The sequence below is a fragment of the Jaculus jaculus genome, chromosome 4 (assembly GCF_020740685.1).
Source record: "Jaculus jaculus isolate mJacJac1 chromosome 4, mJacJac1.mat.Y.cur, whole genome shotgun sequence".
NCBI classification, from domain to species: Eukaryota; Metazoa; Chordata; class Mammalia; order Rodentia; family Dipodidae; genus Jaculus; species Jaculus jaculus.
Genome location: NC_059105.1, coordinates 60,130,040 through 60,144,254, shown reverse-complemented (window position 1 = coordinate 60,144,254; position 14,215 = coordinate 60,130,040). Strand labels below are relative to the sequence as shown.

General features: G+C 40.3%; 1 protein-coding gene across 1 annotated transcript in view; it reads right to left on the bottom strand.

Moving 5' to 3' along the window:
- Positions 1-3,692: 3,692 nt before the first annotated feature.
- The window catches only part of Ccdc141 (coiled-coil domain containing 141), a 197,855-nt gene continuing 187,332 nt past the window's right edge, over positions 3,693-14,215 (bottom strand). The window contains exons 23-24 of the mRNA XM_004660290.2: positions 7,756-8,606; positions 3,693-5,414 (exon numbers count right to left, since the gene is read on the bottom strand). Of these exons, the coding sequence (XP_004660347.2) occupies positions 5,147-5,414; positions 7,756-8,606 (1,119 nt within the window). The 3' untranslated portion in view covers positions 3,693-5,146. The remainder of the gene's footprint in view (positions 5,415-7,755; positions 8,607-14,215) is intronic.

Sequence of the window (14,215 nt, the reverse complement as noted above, 5' to 3'; positions counted from 1 at the left end):
TGGGTCCTTAGGCTTTGCAGGCAAGTACCTTAACCTCTAAGACATCTCTCCAGCCTCTTTATATGACTTTTAGTGCTCAGATAAAAATACCATTTTATAGTTCTTTGGATCAATAAAATTCTTGGTGAAAGGACAGTTGTTGAATGACAAGGAGAAAAGGTTGCTACACTGTATTAATTAGCTCTAGAGAAGCTATTTCACAAGTAGTGATATGTAAGCAGGTTCTAAATGGTAAAAGAGCCACAGCAGGAAGCCACCCAAACACAAATCAAGAATTCCAGATTATGTAACTATCTTTGTTCTGCTTTGAAGAAAAATCATATGTGATCAGTGTTTCCCTGCTAATTCTCTGGCTAAAATGTATTTTGATTTCACTCAGCTTTTATTAGGCTAATTGGAAATATATGCAAGCCAACATTGTTATCTCTATAATTTTTTCCACTCTCTTGCTCCTTAAGGAGGATGGTATATCAAGGTGATGATATAAGAAGGAGAGTCAAGAGGATGAGATTTGCCAGGAGCTCGCTTATACCAATTGCACTGCTATTGAAATGACTGAAGAGTTATCCCCTAAGTCCTCAAACCCTAATATCAAACAAAGACTTGTTTGCTGGGAGGAATGTTACAGCCTTCACCACAAATGCTCGGGTGGCTCATGAGGTTGTCTAAACTCTTCCCAGTGCAAGGAACAGTCTGGAGAGTCGAGGACAAAGGCCAAGGGAGTAGCTGCATGCGCTTTCCGTTTGAGGTTGAATTCATGCATAGCAGAGAGCATTCCCATTTCATCCCCTGTGATGAGAGCAGAGAAAATGATTTGTTATTGCTTTAAGCAGGACACTGCTTCACTTAGTGAATGCAAATCTTTCCTCTTCCTGAAGCAGCGTGAGAGTCTGCTCATTATAAATGGAAAATAGCCCGTTACGCTTTGGCATTTCACTGACATGCACAAAAATCAGAGCGGACTGGGAAAAGACATTCCATTTTGTTTCAGCTAACTTATTTCATGGTCACACTTAAATACTGGATGGACAGCCTACTGTCAAAAGCATGAGAAGGTCATCTTTTGGTAACAGAGTGTCAGCCATAAAAAATATGGTACAGGACTCCGTATTCTTTGCTGCCTTTGTTTGTAATTCCAAGACTCCATGGTTTTAGATTAAGTTTCTTTTATACTTTCAAGTATGTGTCAAATGCTGTTTTCAAATAAGACCTATTCACAGTAATCACCGAGCCCCTAGCTAAAATTAAATGTTGACCATTTATGTAGTGTTCAAAAGAAATAGACATATTCTGGTTTGGGTCATTTGGATGCAGTCTCTAAGAGGGAGGCTCTATTGCCCCTCTTAGACCGTGATAGTGTAATGTCTTGTTACATCTGCTTTAAAATGTTGATGGACTATGAACATAGCGCAGTGGTAGACTGACTGTCTGCCTAGCATGCAGGTGACTCTGGATTTGATTGCAGGAAAGCCTGTGTACACACACTCACCAGAACAAAAAAAAAAAAAAAAAAAGGAGAAGAAAAGTTGAAACAAAGATCCAGGAAAAATCCTCTTTTCTCCTCACTTTTGTTTTGATTCCAGGAGCCAGCATCTATTTTCGTGGTTAAATTTTCAACTGGAGTCTAACCTAGAGCTTCCGAAAGGTTCGCATGGTGAGTTTTATAGATTAGGCAGTAGCTATTGGCTGCAGTCTGAATCTCACTGCCCCATGTCTATAATATAGAAGAAGAATTATTCTTTCTTGATGCTTCTAAATCCTGCTTCTAAGATTTAAGAAAAACAACAAGCCAGGTTTATTTTTTGTTTACTTATGACAACAATTCATCTCAAAAACATTTACTGGGCATGACTGTGTATTACGTGCTGGGAATGTTACGAGCAGGGATGTCACACATCTTGCAGATAAGGAGCTCACAGTGTAGCGAGAGGCGACAGATGCTCAGATGACAGGCTAGGTACTCACGGTGCACAGAGCAAGAATATCTACAGTGGACTTTGTGGATCAGAAGGCCTCCTCCTCTCAACTGGAACAGGGAATAGGCAGAAGAAAGCCCCAGGAAGACAGGGTAGAGTAAAATGTCACTTTGGGAAGGGTGAGGCCATGGAGGGCCAGCATGTGTGCTCTAGGAAGGGTAGCTTGGCAGAAAGGGCTGTGTGTGAGTGAATGTGTGCTGGTAGTAATTTATTTGAAGTCATGGTTTTTAAATACTTAAACATTGCAAAATATGCAGCAGTTTAAATGGAAAGATTACTGCAGTAAGTTCCTCCTGGAAATTAAGTGTGGAAAACTATTACCAAATGTTTATATATGTTTTATTGGAAAATCAGAATTAGAAAGAATCTTACCTTTTCAGAAGTTCAAATCACATTTTTTGCATTTCTTTGAAGTGTTAAGTATATATAATTTTAAATCTTTCTTTACATTTCACTTTTCTGGTTGAAAGCACTTTGATATCACTAACGTCCCAAAATTTTCTCTAGAAGTAGATGTATATAAATCACGTTTTACTTTAAAATAAAAACATCACTTCAATTTCCTATGTCTTGTACTTTTAACTAGTAACTTCAATATATACTTTCATAAGGAAAATTCTTCAGTTAAGACAGGAACATCATCAGGAAGAAAAATCATACTTAAGTTTATGAAATTAGAATATAATTACAATAACTTACAGTTTATCATTTTTCACTGCTGTGTGAGTGGTTAATTATAGCCCAGGTGGACAGATATATGAAAAGCTACTGGAACTGTATCTTTTTTTATTAATGAGCAAGGGAGAGAGAGAGGGAGAGGGAAAGGGAGAGAGAGGGAGATAGAAAGGGGGGCGGAGAGAGAGAGAATTGGTGTGCCAGGGTCTTAGCCACTGCAAATGAACTTCAGACGCATGTGTCACCTTGTGCACATGCACTACCTTGTCCATCTGGCTTATGTGGGTTTTGGGGAATTGAAACTGGGTCTGTAGGCTTCACAGGCAAGCATCTTAACTGCTAAGCCATCTTTCCAGCCCCCAGGACTATATCTTGAATATATCAGTATATTAGTGTTTTCCTCCAGTGGCTCAACTTTTACATACATACACATGTGACTTGTGATACTTTAATGACTTACTTGGCCATACATCATAGATGAGGGTATATACCACTCTGTTCCCCAAAAGATGGACATAAACTCGGAAGTAACAAACAAGTAAAGCTAGCTAGAAACTTGTGTGCTCCAATAATATCCAAGTACAAGCACAAGCAGGCAGATAAAACAGGAAAGGAAAACTTGCCAACTCAATATGTGCTAGAGCTAGAAAGCCTGATGAGAAAGCTTATTATGTTGTCCTGCTTACCTCCTTTGGACATGAACAGGTTTTACTCCACAGCTTCCAAGGGACAACAGCAGTTAGACAAGGTATTATAACATACTTGAAATTAGACACAAATAGTGAGAAAGTTAAAAGCTTCATACTGTGAACATATCTTTTAATGGCTTTCTGTAAAACTTTGGAAGTAAATGAAGAATTTTAATTTGTTAATTAAATTGAATATTCAGTGTAAGAAAGAACATGCCAACTTTTTGCTCAACTAGACATTTCGTATTTTCAGATAACACTCAGTAACTTTTTAATATCAACTTGCATATATTACATTTAAATATTTTGATTATTTGTAGACAGTCTTCCAGCAACATAATTAATTCTTTTCCTTCATCAAAAATCTGTAATAAATGACTCTGTTCAGCTTAAGCTTTTTTGCCCTAACATAACAATCTCTGCTTAAAATATGAAAACAAATGCTTATTCCTATTTTTTAAAGGAACCAAAAGGATGATCTCTTTTGTGAATATTTCATTTCATAAAGTCATAGGACATTTTCAATATTACAGTGATAATTATTTAAAAAGACAAAACTTTATCTTATACTATCTTAGTACAAACTTTTTCCCTAAAACATACTAAACGTGTCCTCTTGAGTTCAATGTCAAGTCTTTGAAAAGATGTATATAACACTGAAGAGATGGCTCAGCGGTTAAAGGATCTCACTTGAAAAGATGTAGTCTTAAGAAGCTAGAAAAGAAGTTAAACTTTGATTCATGGAACATTGTTGCCCCCCACAAGGGAGTAGCTGGGCATCACATACCAACAGCACTGCTTGAATTTAATAGTCTAAAGGAACATCATCTGAAAGAGACACATGGGCAGCAGCCCAGTATGATGACAAATTACACTAAACAAGTAATGGTCTTTCATGTTCCACTGTCCGCATCCTCACAAGACACAGCATGAAAATTCTCAATTGCCAAAGAGGTAGAAGGGATGGTATAGACAGGAAAATGAAGCAATGCTATGTCTTGCCATCAGCTATAAAAGCGCTCACTAGCAGCATCAGCGTTGGAAGCAGGAGGCCCTGACTACAGTTGGAGACATGGATGCCTAATACACAGCAGAGGAATGACAGGCAGAATGTTGGTCCATCCTGCAGCCTGTCATCCAACTTGCTATGCCACAGACAGAATGAATGAAAGGCTGAAACTCCCCTAAAGGCAGATGACATGTCTATTCTCCAGTGTTGAGCCCATGAGATCACCATGAGGAATGGTGACTTACAGTGACATGTTCATTCTCAGGAATGTAGTCTGTGTTGAAACTACATAGAATATGTTTCAGTAACTGAGATGTAGACACACACACACAACACACACATGATTAACACATGACTAAAACAGTGTAAAAATCATAACTTCAGCTCAGTATTTCTACTGCTGTGCCTTAGAAAGAGATGTATGGGTGTACATTAATAAAATAAATTATTAAGCAATTGCATTTGGAAACTAGCTCCTACCTCTCTGCTGATGTGGACATTTACATGTCCTTAATTTAGGAAAGAATGAGCATAATTTTGTCACATATGATATGGAACACATATCTTCTATTGTACAAACATATATCCTAACATGCTACACATAATTTATAAAGCCCCTCCAATACATTAGTCACTAAAGAAAATTCAGTCATTTCTCTTGACAGTAGTATACAAGCAAACAAAATGATCAGAGTGGATCTAATCTTCTGCGAAATGCCTTATGGGAGATGAGGGGAAATAAGCAATTATATTGTCCTTTAGATTCATAAAAATGTCCATCGATGCCAACACAACTGTTACTGTGAAAGCAGCCAGTACATTAGGGACACACTGACATAGATGACACACAGCATAATCCAGTTTATTCTTGTGATTGGTGGCCTGTGGTTACCTGTTACATGGAGGATGCCCTTGGAAGACAGGGTGCCACTAGAGTTTTGGGCCTGAGCCACATAGAGGCCTGCGTCTGCCTCACAGACCTTCGGAATGAACACCGAATGCTTTGTCTCCTTGCATAAAACCTGTAAGTGTCCGTCTGCAGGCAATCTCTGGCCCTCCTTGTACCTGAAGCAGAGAGTCAGTTTTCAACATCAGGACCACTGCTTGTTCACATCGCTCACATGTTATGTCCTAAGGTTATCCCAAACAGGCCCCTTCCCACTGCAAAGTTCCCTAGTTGTATCAGGAATCTGTGTGGATGCTAGGGAGATTGTCTTTCAATCAAAGGTTGGGGGCTGGAGAGATGGCTTAGCGGTTAAACGCTTGCCTGTGAAGCCTAAGGACCCCAGTTCGAGGCTCGGTTCCCCAGGTCCCACTTTAGCCAGATGCACAAGGGGGCGCACACGTCTGGAGTTCGTTTGCAGAGGCTGGAAGCCCTGGCGCGCCCATTCTTTCTCTCTCCCTCTATCTGTCTTTCTCTCTGTGTCTGTTGCTCTCAAATAAATAAATAAAAAATTAAAAAAAAAAAAAGGTTGGTAGCTGGTGGCCAAAGAACTCCTTTGATTGAGTCAGGTCATGATTTTGAAACATTAAATTCTTTGACAACATTTAACTATTGGAATCATAGACATAAAAATTTAGATATTCAGCTATTAAAAAGTACCAGACCATCTGGTCATACTGGGTCACATTTGCTCATGGCAACAGTTATCCACATAGAGTGTGAAATCTATCTTCACATAGAGTCTGATTCTTCTTTCCTGTTGCTATGGTTCAGCAGCTGTGATGACAACCCCTAGAATCTATACACAAGTGGGGCTCATCCGTCTTGCATATTCATGCCACCAGGTCCTCCCAGGGAGACAAATGTGCCATGTTAAGGAAGGAACTTGCATTATTTCCTGCTGAAGTGATTTCACTTGCTGTGTGTGTGTGTGTGTGTGTGTGTGTGTGTGTGTATTAATTTCATTAGAAGACTTCTCGTTATTGAAAGAATTCATGCAGTTGAATGTTGGCTATGCATGCCCCAGTTCTAAAAGCTTCCTAGTGAATGAACATTTACCTGGATCTTTTTAGATGCCAAGTAATTTTTTAGTTTTGTATATTTTGTATTTTTTTAAATTTATTTGCACTTACTTCCATGCAAGGACTGATTTAAAAAAAAAACAGATAATTTTCCATTTTCAGAGTGTCTTAAGAATGCATGCCTCCTGACAGCTTATCAGTTGTTCACCAAGCACAACTTTATAAATCTGACAGTGAAGTGATTTTTCCCCCACAATTTTCAAGGGTTCTTCAACACTGTGCACTTTGCTGGCACATTGAACACATTTAAACCCAAGAAACACCCCAGAAGACAGTATTCTTTGGGGTGAACTCATATTTAATAATGAAATAAATATCTCTGGAAGTTCATAAATACAAAATTCTTGATTTGTAAAAAACATGCAGTTTAAAAAATTAACAAAGCCCAAAGCACTCATGACTGCACTGTAGACAAATGCAGTTTCTCTTACTAACTTGAGAGCCAAAGTTCTCCTATGTCTTTGGGTCATGGGTTCACACTTAAAGTACTGGAAAAAAGACAGCACAAAAATCATATCTTACTTTAACTTCTACTGAACTATCCTATCAAGTTCAAATCCTGTGCACTTAGTTTGTAAGGGCTAACTCACTGCCACATATTTTTCAGTTTATCTTCGAATAAATTTCTTAAGGATGAAAAATTTCTAAAGCCTTAAAAGTAAACCACATGTTGTGAAAGTACATCTGCTATTAACAGTAGGTGGTTTGAAAGAGATAATGTACACTTTATTTTCACTAGAACAAATAGGTTGCAAAGTTATGCCTCTGGAGTAAAATCATGTTTACAGCTCAGATATTACTCCAGCTTTTAAAAATGAGTTCATTGCCCATGACCTGAAGTAACAGTAAAAGAAATATTTTATTCCACCTCTCACACTGCAGAAATTTATTAAAAGGAATCTTGGTAAGACAGACAAATAAATAGTACATTGGTGGCATGTATGGCTCTACAAGAAAGAGGGAAAGATGAAATAAGTAAATCAAAGGAAAGGAAAAGAACCCCAAATTCTTGGCCTTTTTAATTGCATGAAGGGTGTTAAACCAAGAAAATATGCTGATTGTGAAACAGGGAAAGTATTTAGAGTCCTAATTTTTAGAGATGAGGAATGTTAAATGGAAAGAACAAAAACAAGCAGAATCAACACCATGTCTTTAGAGTATGTTAAATTATTATTCTGGGTGGTTACTTTTCTTTCCTAAGGGTGTTAAAATGCTCTTGCTGAAATGAGGGCAGGGCTTTGCTATGAGATCCAATCATGCAAGCGGCAGCCTCACCTAGTGTTAGTCAGCAGGCCCTAAACCTTGAAGTTAGTCACACAGGAAGATATGGTCAGTGGGTCTCTTTATTTCTCTCTATGGCTTGTCATTATAAGCTACCCACCATGTGAGTGTAGGCTCTGGAAATCCTGTTACTTCGACTTCCAAAGTCACCGGAGAACCTTCCATGACAGTGACATTGGACAGGAGCCTGGAGAAATGAGGTGCCTGGCCAGCTAGGCTGACCACACTGTTCTTTGCGGGCATGCTTTTTATCTCTCCCCTGGGACCCGTCTGCCTCGGGTGGCCTGATCTGGTGTCTGATGGAGAGCCGAGACCCAGGCAGACGTCAGGGGCAGCATGCAGCCTGTCCTGGGTTTTAGTGACATTAGAATCAGCATGCATTTTCTCCTGGGGTTCTAGCAAGCCTTCCTGGGGCTGGGCGTGCTGCTGAAAAGCGCGCTCGTGCACGTCACGGGGCATGCTCTCAGGCTGTTTAACGCTGATGTACAGTGCCGTGCTCTTTTCTACCACGCCACTGGAGGTGAATGATGACTCCGCTTTGAACTGGGAATAGGGCCTCTCAGAATGACTAGGAATGTCTTTCTTATCATTGCGCACATCAGCAAAAGCAAGAGGTGGAGGAAGTGCAGACTCCTGGGCCTCCCCTGGGCCACCAGACTCCATCTGCATCTTGCAGCGGCTGACTTGAAGAGTGAGAGCCCTGGAGCTGGGAGGCTCCTCCACCTCCATGTCTGAAGGTGCCAGGGGTGACTCGGGGCTTCCTGGGAGGGGAGGTAAGGAGATGTCGTCAGGGGAGACACACTCAGCGTCATCTCCAGATAGCATGTCTTCGGGGAGAATCACACCCTGGGCACCATCTTCTTTGGCAGAGGAGAGCGGTTCTGTCTCCTGCGGAAGGCCATCTTGGCCTTTTCCATTGACCACCAAGATGTCTGCTCCCTGGGCCTGCCCCTTCAAAGAAGAAAAACCCAAAATGTTGTTATTTAAATAAGGTTCTTTCCCACGATCCCACCACAGTGACACACACAGTGACATGGACCACCAGAGAGAACCTATAGTGAGTTAAGGTTTAGGCAGCTGGCATAAGGCCCATGGAACTTGAGATTAATTTGGGAGCAGTCCCATCCCATGACACAGAGCTACCAAACTGTCCTCAAATCTCAGAGTGAAATGTGATAGGCCTTGCGAAACAGGAGCAACAAAGCCTAGTACGCATCTGCGGTTGCAGGAGATGGACTGGATCCAGTTTTCATCTATATGAGACGCTTACTCAACCAGCACATCCTGCTTCTGTCTGCTTGTCTGGCTACTGGGTGATCACATAGCTTCTGAACATCACAGACCCTTTGGGAACAGTTCCCTCAAGACCTTTCCAGAATTACACCTTCTTCTCTCTCAAGAAAGCCATTCTTCAGGTTTAAATTATAGAATATACACAGCAGATTTTTTTTTTCTTTTACCATTTTTAAACACACAGTTCTTTGGCTTTCAGTATATTCATATTGTTGTGTGATCACCACTACCGGGACTTTTTCCATGTTCCCAAACTGAAACTCAGTACTCAACAAGTAGTAATTCCTAACTCTTCCTCTCACTCCAGCTCCTGACAGCCATAAGAGTAGTCTAGAGGCCTCATATAGAGAAAGCCATTCTTACTCTCTCTATTTTCTTATTCCTTTTTTTTTTTTTTTTTTTTTGATGTAGGGTCTTAGTCTAGCTCAGGCTGACCTGGAATTTACTATGTAGTCTCAGGGTGGCCTCGAACTCACAGGAATCCTCCTACCTCTGCCTCCTAAGTGCTGGGATTAAAGGCATACACCACCACACCCAGCTCCGACTCTATTTTCTTACTGATCTTAGTTTTAGTCTTATGTTGAAAAAAAATTCTATTGACTACCTAGTTGTATGCCTGACGTGCTGCTAGGCAATGGGGGATAAAATGGTGAGTGAAAGTAGGCACAGTCTCCACATGTAGATTTGAGCCCCATGAGGAGGAGGGTAATTTTTTAAATAATTTATTTTATTTGAGAGAGAGAAAAAGGTGGGAGGGAGAGAAATTGGGTACACCAGGGTCTCTAGCCACTGCAAATGAACTCTAGATATTCATTCCACCATGTGCATTTGTCTTACATGGGTACTGGGAAATCAAATCTAGGTCCTTAGACTTTGCAGGCAAGCAGAGGAGAGTGATATTAATGACACAGTTACATGTCACAGGAGTGGGCCAAGACACAGGGGAAAAGCTACTCTCTACTCTTCTGCTTACACCGTCCTAGTCTGTCCCCATTAACACACGTCCATCTCTGGCATAGGTGGAAAGGACAATGAAGCTGCAAGTGACCTCATCTACCTCAGTCTATAGATTTTCTATCTACTTTCAGTGCCCTTTTGTAGCATTCAGAGTGTGTTTTTAACTCAACTGGCATGTCATGGGGTTTTGTCCTGTTCCACATGGTCATAACGAAGTCAAGACTTGCCCTGATTATATATTTATTATTATTTATTTATTTGATAGAGAAAGGGAGAGAGAGAATGGGTATACCAGGGCCTCCAGCCACTGAAAACGAACTCCAGAGGCATACACCCCCTTGTGCATCTTGCTAACATGGGTCTTGGGGGATAGAACCTGGGTCCTTTGGCTTTGCAGGCAAATACCTAACCACTAAGCAATCCCTCTAGCCCCTGATTATGAGCTCCTTATTTAAGCCTATAGTTACTGTCCTTGACATACACTTTAAAAGTGATTCTTGAGGAAATAAATGTGTTTTCAGGTGGGAAAGTAGAAAGATTTTTCTGCTGTCACAGGCATGACCTCACATCATATAAAACATAATAGGAAAGTGGTTTCTTTTAGTCATTTAATGGAAGTTTTAAGTTATGACTCTAGAATTCAGTTCTTGAAAGTCCTTCTCATTTAATACTCAACTTAGGGCCTGGAGAGATGGCTTAGTGCTTAGTGCTTGCCTGCAAAGCCTCAGGACCCATGTTCAACTCTCCAGATACCACATTAGTCAAATGCACAAAGACGAGACAAGTACAAGGTCCCACAAGCCCACTAGATGGTGTAAGCATCTGGAGTTTGGTTGCACTGGCTGAGGCCCTGAAGCTCCAACTCTCTCTCTCTGTAAACAATAAAAATAATAATTTAAAAATCAACTTGGGAACCAAACACACATCCCAGAGCACTAGGGAATACTCCTCCTACTTCCAGTTCTTTTGTTGTTGTTTTGTTTGTTTGTTTGTTTGTTTAAGGTAGGGTCTCAGTCTCACACAGGCTGGCCTGGAATTCACTCTGTATTCTCAGGGTGGCCTCAAACTCGCAGAGATCCTCTTACCTCTGCTTCACAAGTGCTGGGATTAAAGGCATGCACTACCATGCCCAGCTCTCTGTCGGTTCTTCTATAGCAGCATAGCATGCCTTTCTCTTACTCTCTTCCTAAAAGTAGGATGCATATTTCCTTCTCATAGAGACCTTAATGTAACTGCTTATTAAATCCAAGAGTCTTCTATACCACATTTTGTCTGCATTTGTTAAAATACTTTGTCTGAAAGGGTGCTTTCTTAGTGAATTTTATGCTTCACCATGGTTAAGACTCTCTTTCTGAGTGTAGCAACACCATGCCTTTTTGCATTGTCTTCTGGTGGGTCTGTTTCTGTCCTGCTACACAGAGGAAGTACAGCTGCCTTCTGTCTTATTAGATCCTTGCTTACTTGGAAACTGGCCTCCATATCCTCTAACCCTCTTTGCACTAAACATCACATCTATACTTCTTGAACTTTCATCAGCATGGTGACCTTCAGAGCTACAAGCACCATGATAGGAACCTTGTTGATCTGCAGGCCATCTCAGGGCAAACGGTGACTTTTTCTGGTATCCTCTATCTCTTCACAGAAGAATAATGTTTTCAAAGTTTCTGAAAATTTACAACAAGGTCAAGGGGAAAACTTGAATAAAACTCCAAGCCAGTCTCATGCTTCCTTAATCCCAAATGTGGAGGAATGGGTTGACCCATGCGAGAGCATAGATGAAGGAAGTGAACATGCCCAGCTTTGCCTCTTAGGGTATCCCTATGGATATGCCTTTCACAATTGGTTGTGCTTCTTGGTTCTAGGGCATAGCAGCCCAGGAGGGAAAACCTGTGGGAGTCTAGCTGTATGTCATAGTGGCTGAGTAGGCAACTCTATCTACACCAGGTGCAAAGTTTTAGGAAACCCAGCAGGCAAGTACAAGCCGTGCCTTCCAACCCAGCTTTTATTGGTTATGGGTTGCCAATTTCTCTACCTTACTTTCAGTTGTTATCAATTATAAGAAGGGAATTGAAGGATAGTATATTTTCTTTTTTTTTTTTTTTTTGGTTTTTCAAGGTAAGGTCTCACTCTAGCCCAGGCTGACCTGGAATTCACTATGGAGTCTCAGGGTGGCCTTGAACTCACAGCGATCCTCCTACCTCTGCCTCCCAAGTGCTGGGATTAAAGGTGTGCACCACTACACCCGGCTATTTTCATTTCTTTTAAAACATATCTTATCTACTTATTTGAGAGACAGAAAGAAGGGGAGAGAGAAAGAGAGAGGAAGAGAATGGGCATGCCAGGGCCTCCTGTCACTGTAATCTCCAGATGCATGTGCTCCTTTGTGTATCTGGCTTTACATGAGTGTTGGGGAATTGAGCCCTGGCTATCAGACATTGCAAGCAAGTGCTTCTTCTAACCACTAAGCAATCTCTCCAGCCCTATTTTTACTTCTTGTAATTCCAGAAATAAACACATACTTTTCATAGAAAATAATTTCTACTAATAATAAAAGGGTGCATTTCCTCAAATATGTTTTGGAAGCATTTCAACTTATTAACTGATTTTCTTTGCTTGATTTTAGACTCTATTTTCTCTCTAGATGGAGAATATTAATTAGAATCAACATCTCATTGATCCATATGATTTAGTTTACTAAAAAATTGTATAAGTTTTTTATTTGTTTTTATGAGAATCACATGAAAGCATTGATTCCTACTGACCTTTTAGTCAACTAAAATTTTCCATCTCTTTTGTTCATTAATACCATTAATAAAAATGTAGACTACTACAGAGTTTAATAAAAGGCTAAGTATCTCCGAAAGGCAAACTGTCTTCCAAGTTGACATTGATGGACTACTTAATACTCCTGGGTAATTATCAACTATCCAAACCCTCACTCAGTTCATAATTATTTTCACTTATCTTGAGGGGGATACCATGAGTATGTTTACCAAATGACTCTAAAGTCACAGTAAATTATTCCTAGGACACTAATCTAGAAGTACCTATTAAGTAGTTATCACAGCAAGCTAACTAAGGGGAGTTCAATGTAAATTTTTTCCAACTCTGTCCATTTGGCTCTTGGCATTTCCACCTTTATTCACAAAACGTAAATAAGAATATAGTTCTTAAAAGACAGGTGTGGTGGTGCACACCTTTAATCCCAGAACTCGGGAGGCAGAGGTAGGAGGATCACTGTGAGTTTGAGGCCACCCTGAGACTACATAGTAAAATCCAGGTCAGCCTGAATTAGAGTAAGACCCTACCTTGGAAACCGCCCCCCCAAAAAGAATACAGTTCTTAAGTCATTGTGAAAATTTCTAGTCATATGTCTACAACACACTAAGATGTAAGAAAATATATCTAAGCCTTCACATATAGCACATAGTTTTTTCTATTTTTCGAGCATGTGATCCTCTTTGGTATAAGATGTATTTGTATCATTCTAATGACTTCTGGCAAAATGGCTGATAAACACTGATCTAAAGATAGTTTAGGTCACCAGAACATAACTCCATGCTACGTTTGTTTCTATTATGTCCTTACTGGTCTTTGTGTGTTTTGCTGATTACCACTTTCTACACATGTGAATGATCTATGAGCTGGCCTTTAATTACTACTTATTCTTAATATAATATTCTTTAGTACTTGTGGTGGTTTGATTCAGGTGTCCCCCATAAACTTAGGTATTCTGAATGCTAGGTTCCCAGCTGATGGAGAATTTGGAATTAATGCCTTCTGGAGGCAGTGTATTGTTGGGGGTAGACTTATGGGTGTTATAGCCAGTTTTCCCATGCCAGTGTTTGGCACACTCCCCTGTTGTCCATCTGATGTTGGCCAGGGGATGATGTCCACTCTATGCTCATTTTTCCTGCCATCATGGAGCTCCCATTTTAGCTTATAAGCCAAAATAAACCTTTTTTTCCCCCAAAGCTGCTCTTGGTTGGGTGATTTCTACCAGAAAAGAGACACCTGACTGTAACAATAGTTTTTCTCTAGAGATCTCACCTACTTTCAGACCTCATGATCAACTGAATTGTTAATGAAAAATATACAGCCTCAAGTCTTATCTCCACCATGACTATTGAACTTGAATTCCCACCCAAGGACTTGAGTTTACAGTCATCTCACAGAGGCAGACACAGGATCTGGAAGGGACCATAATGCATCATTGTCCCTAGTGGGCAAAATCAGTCTTCCAAGTATACTGCTTGAGGAGGAACACACAGAGTAAGTGCAAAGGAATACCACAGCACTTGACATTCCAG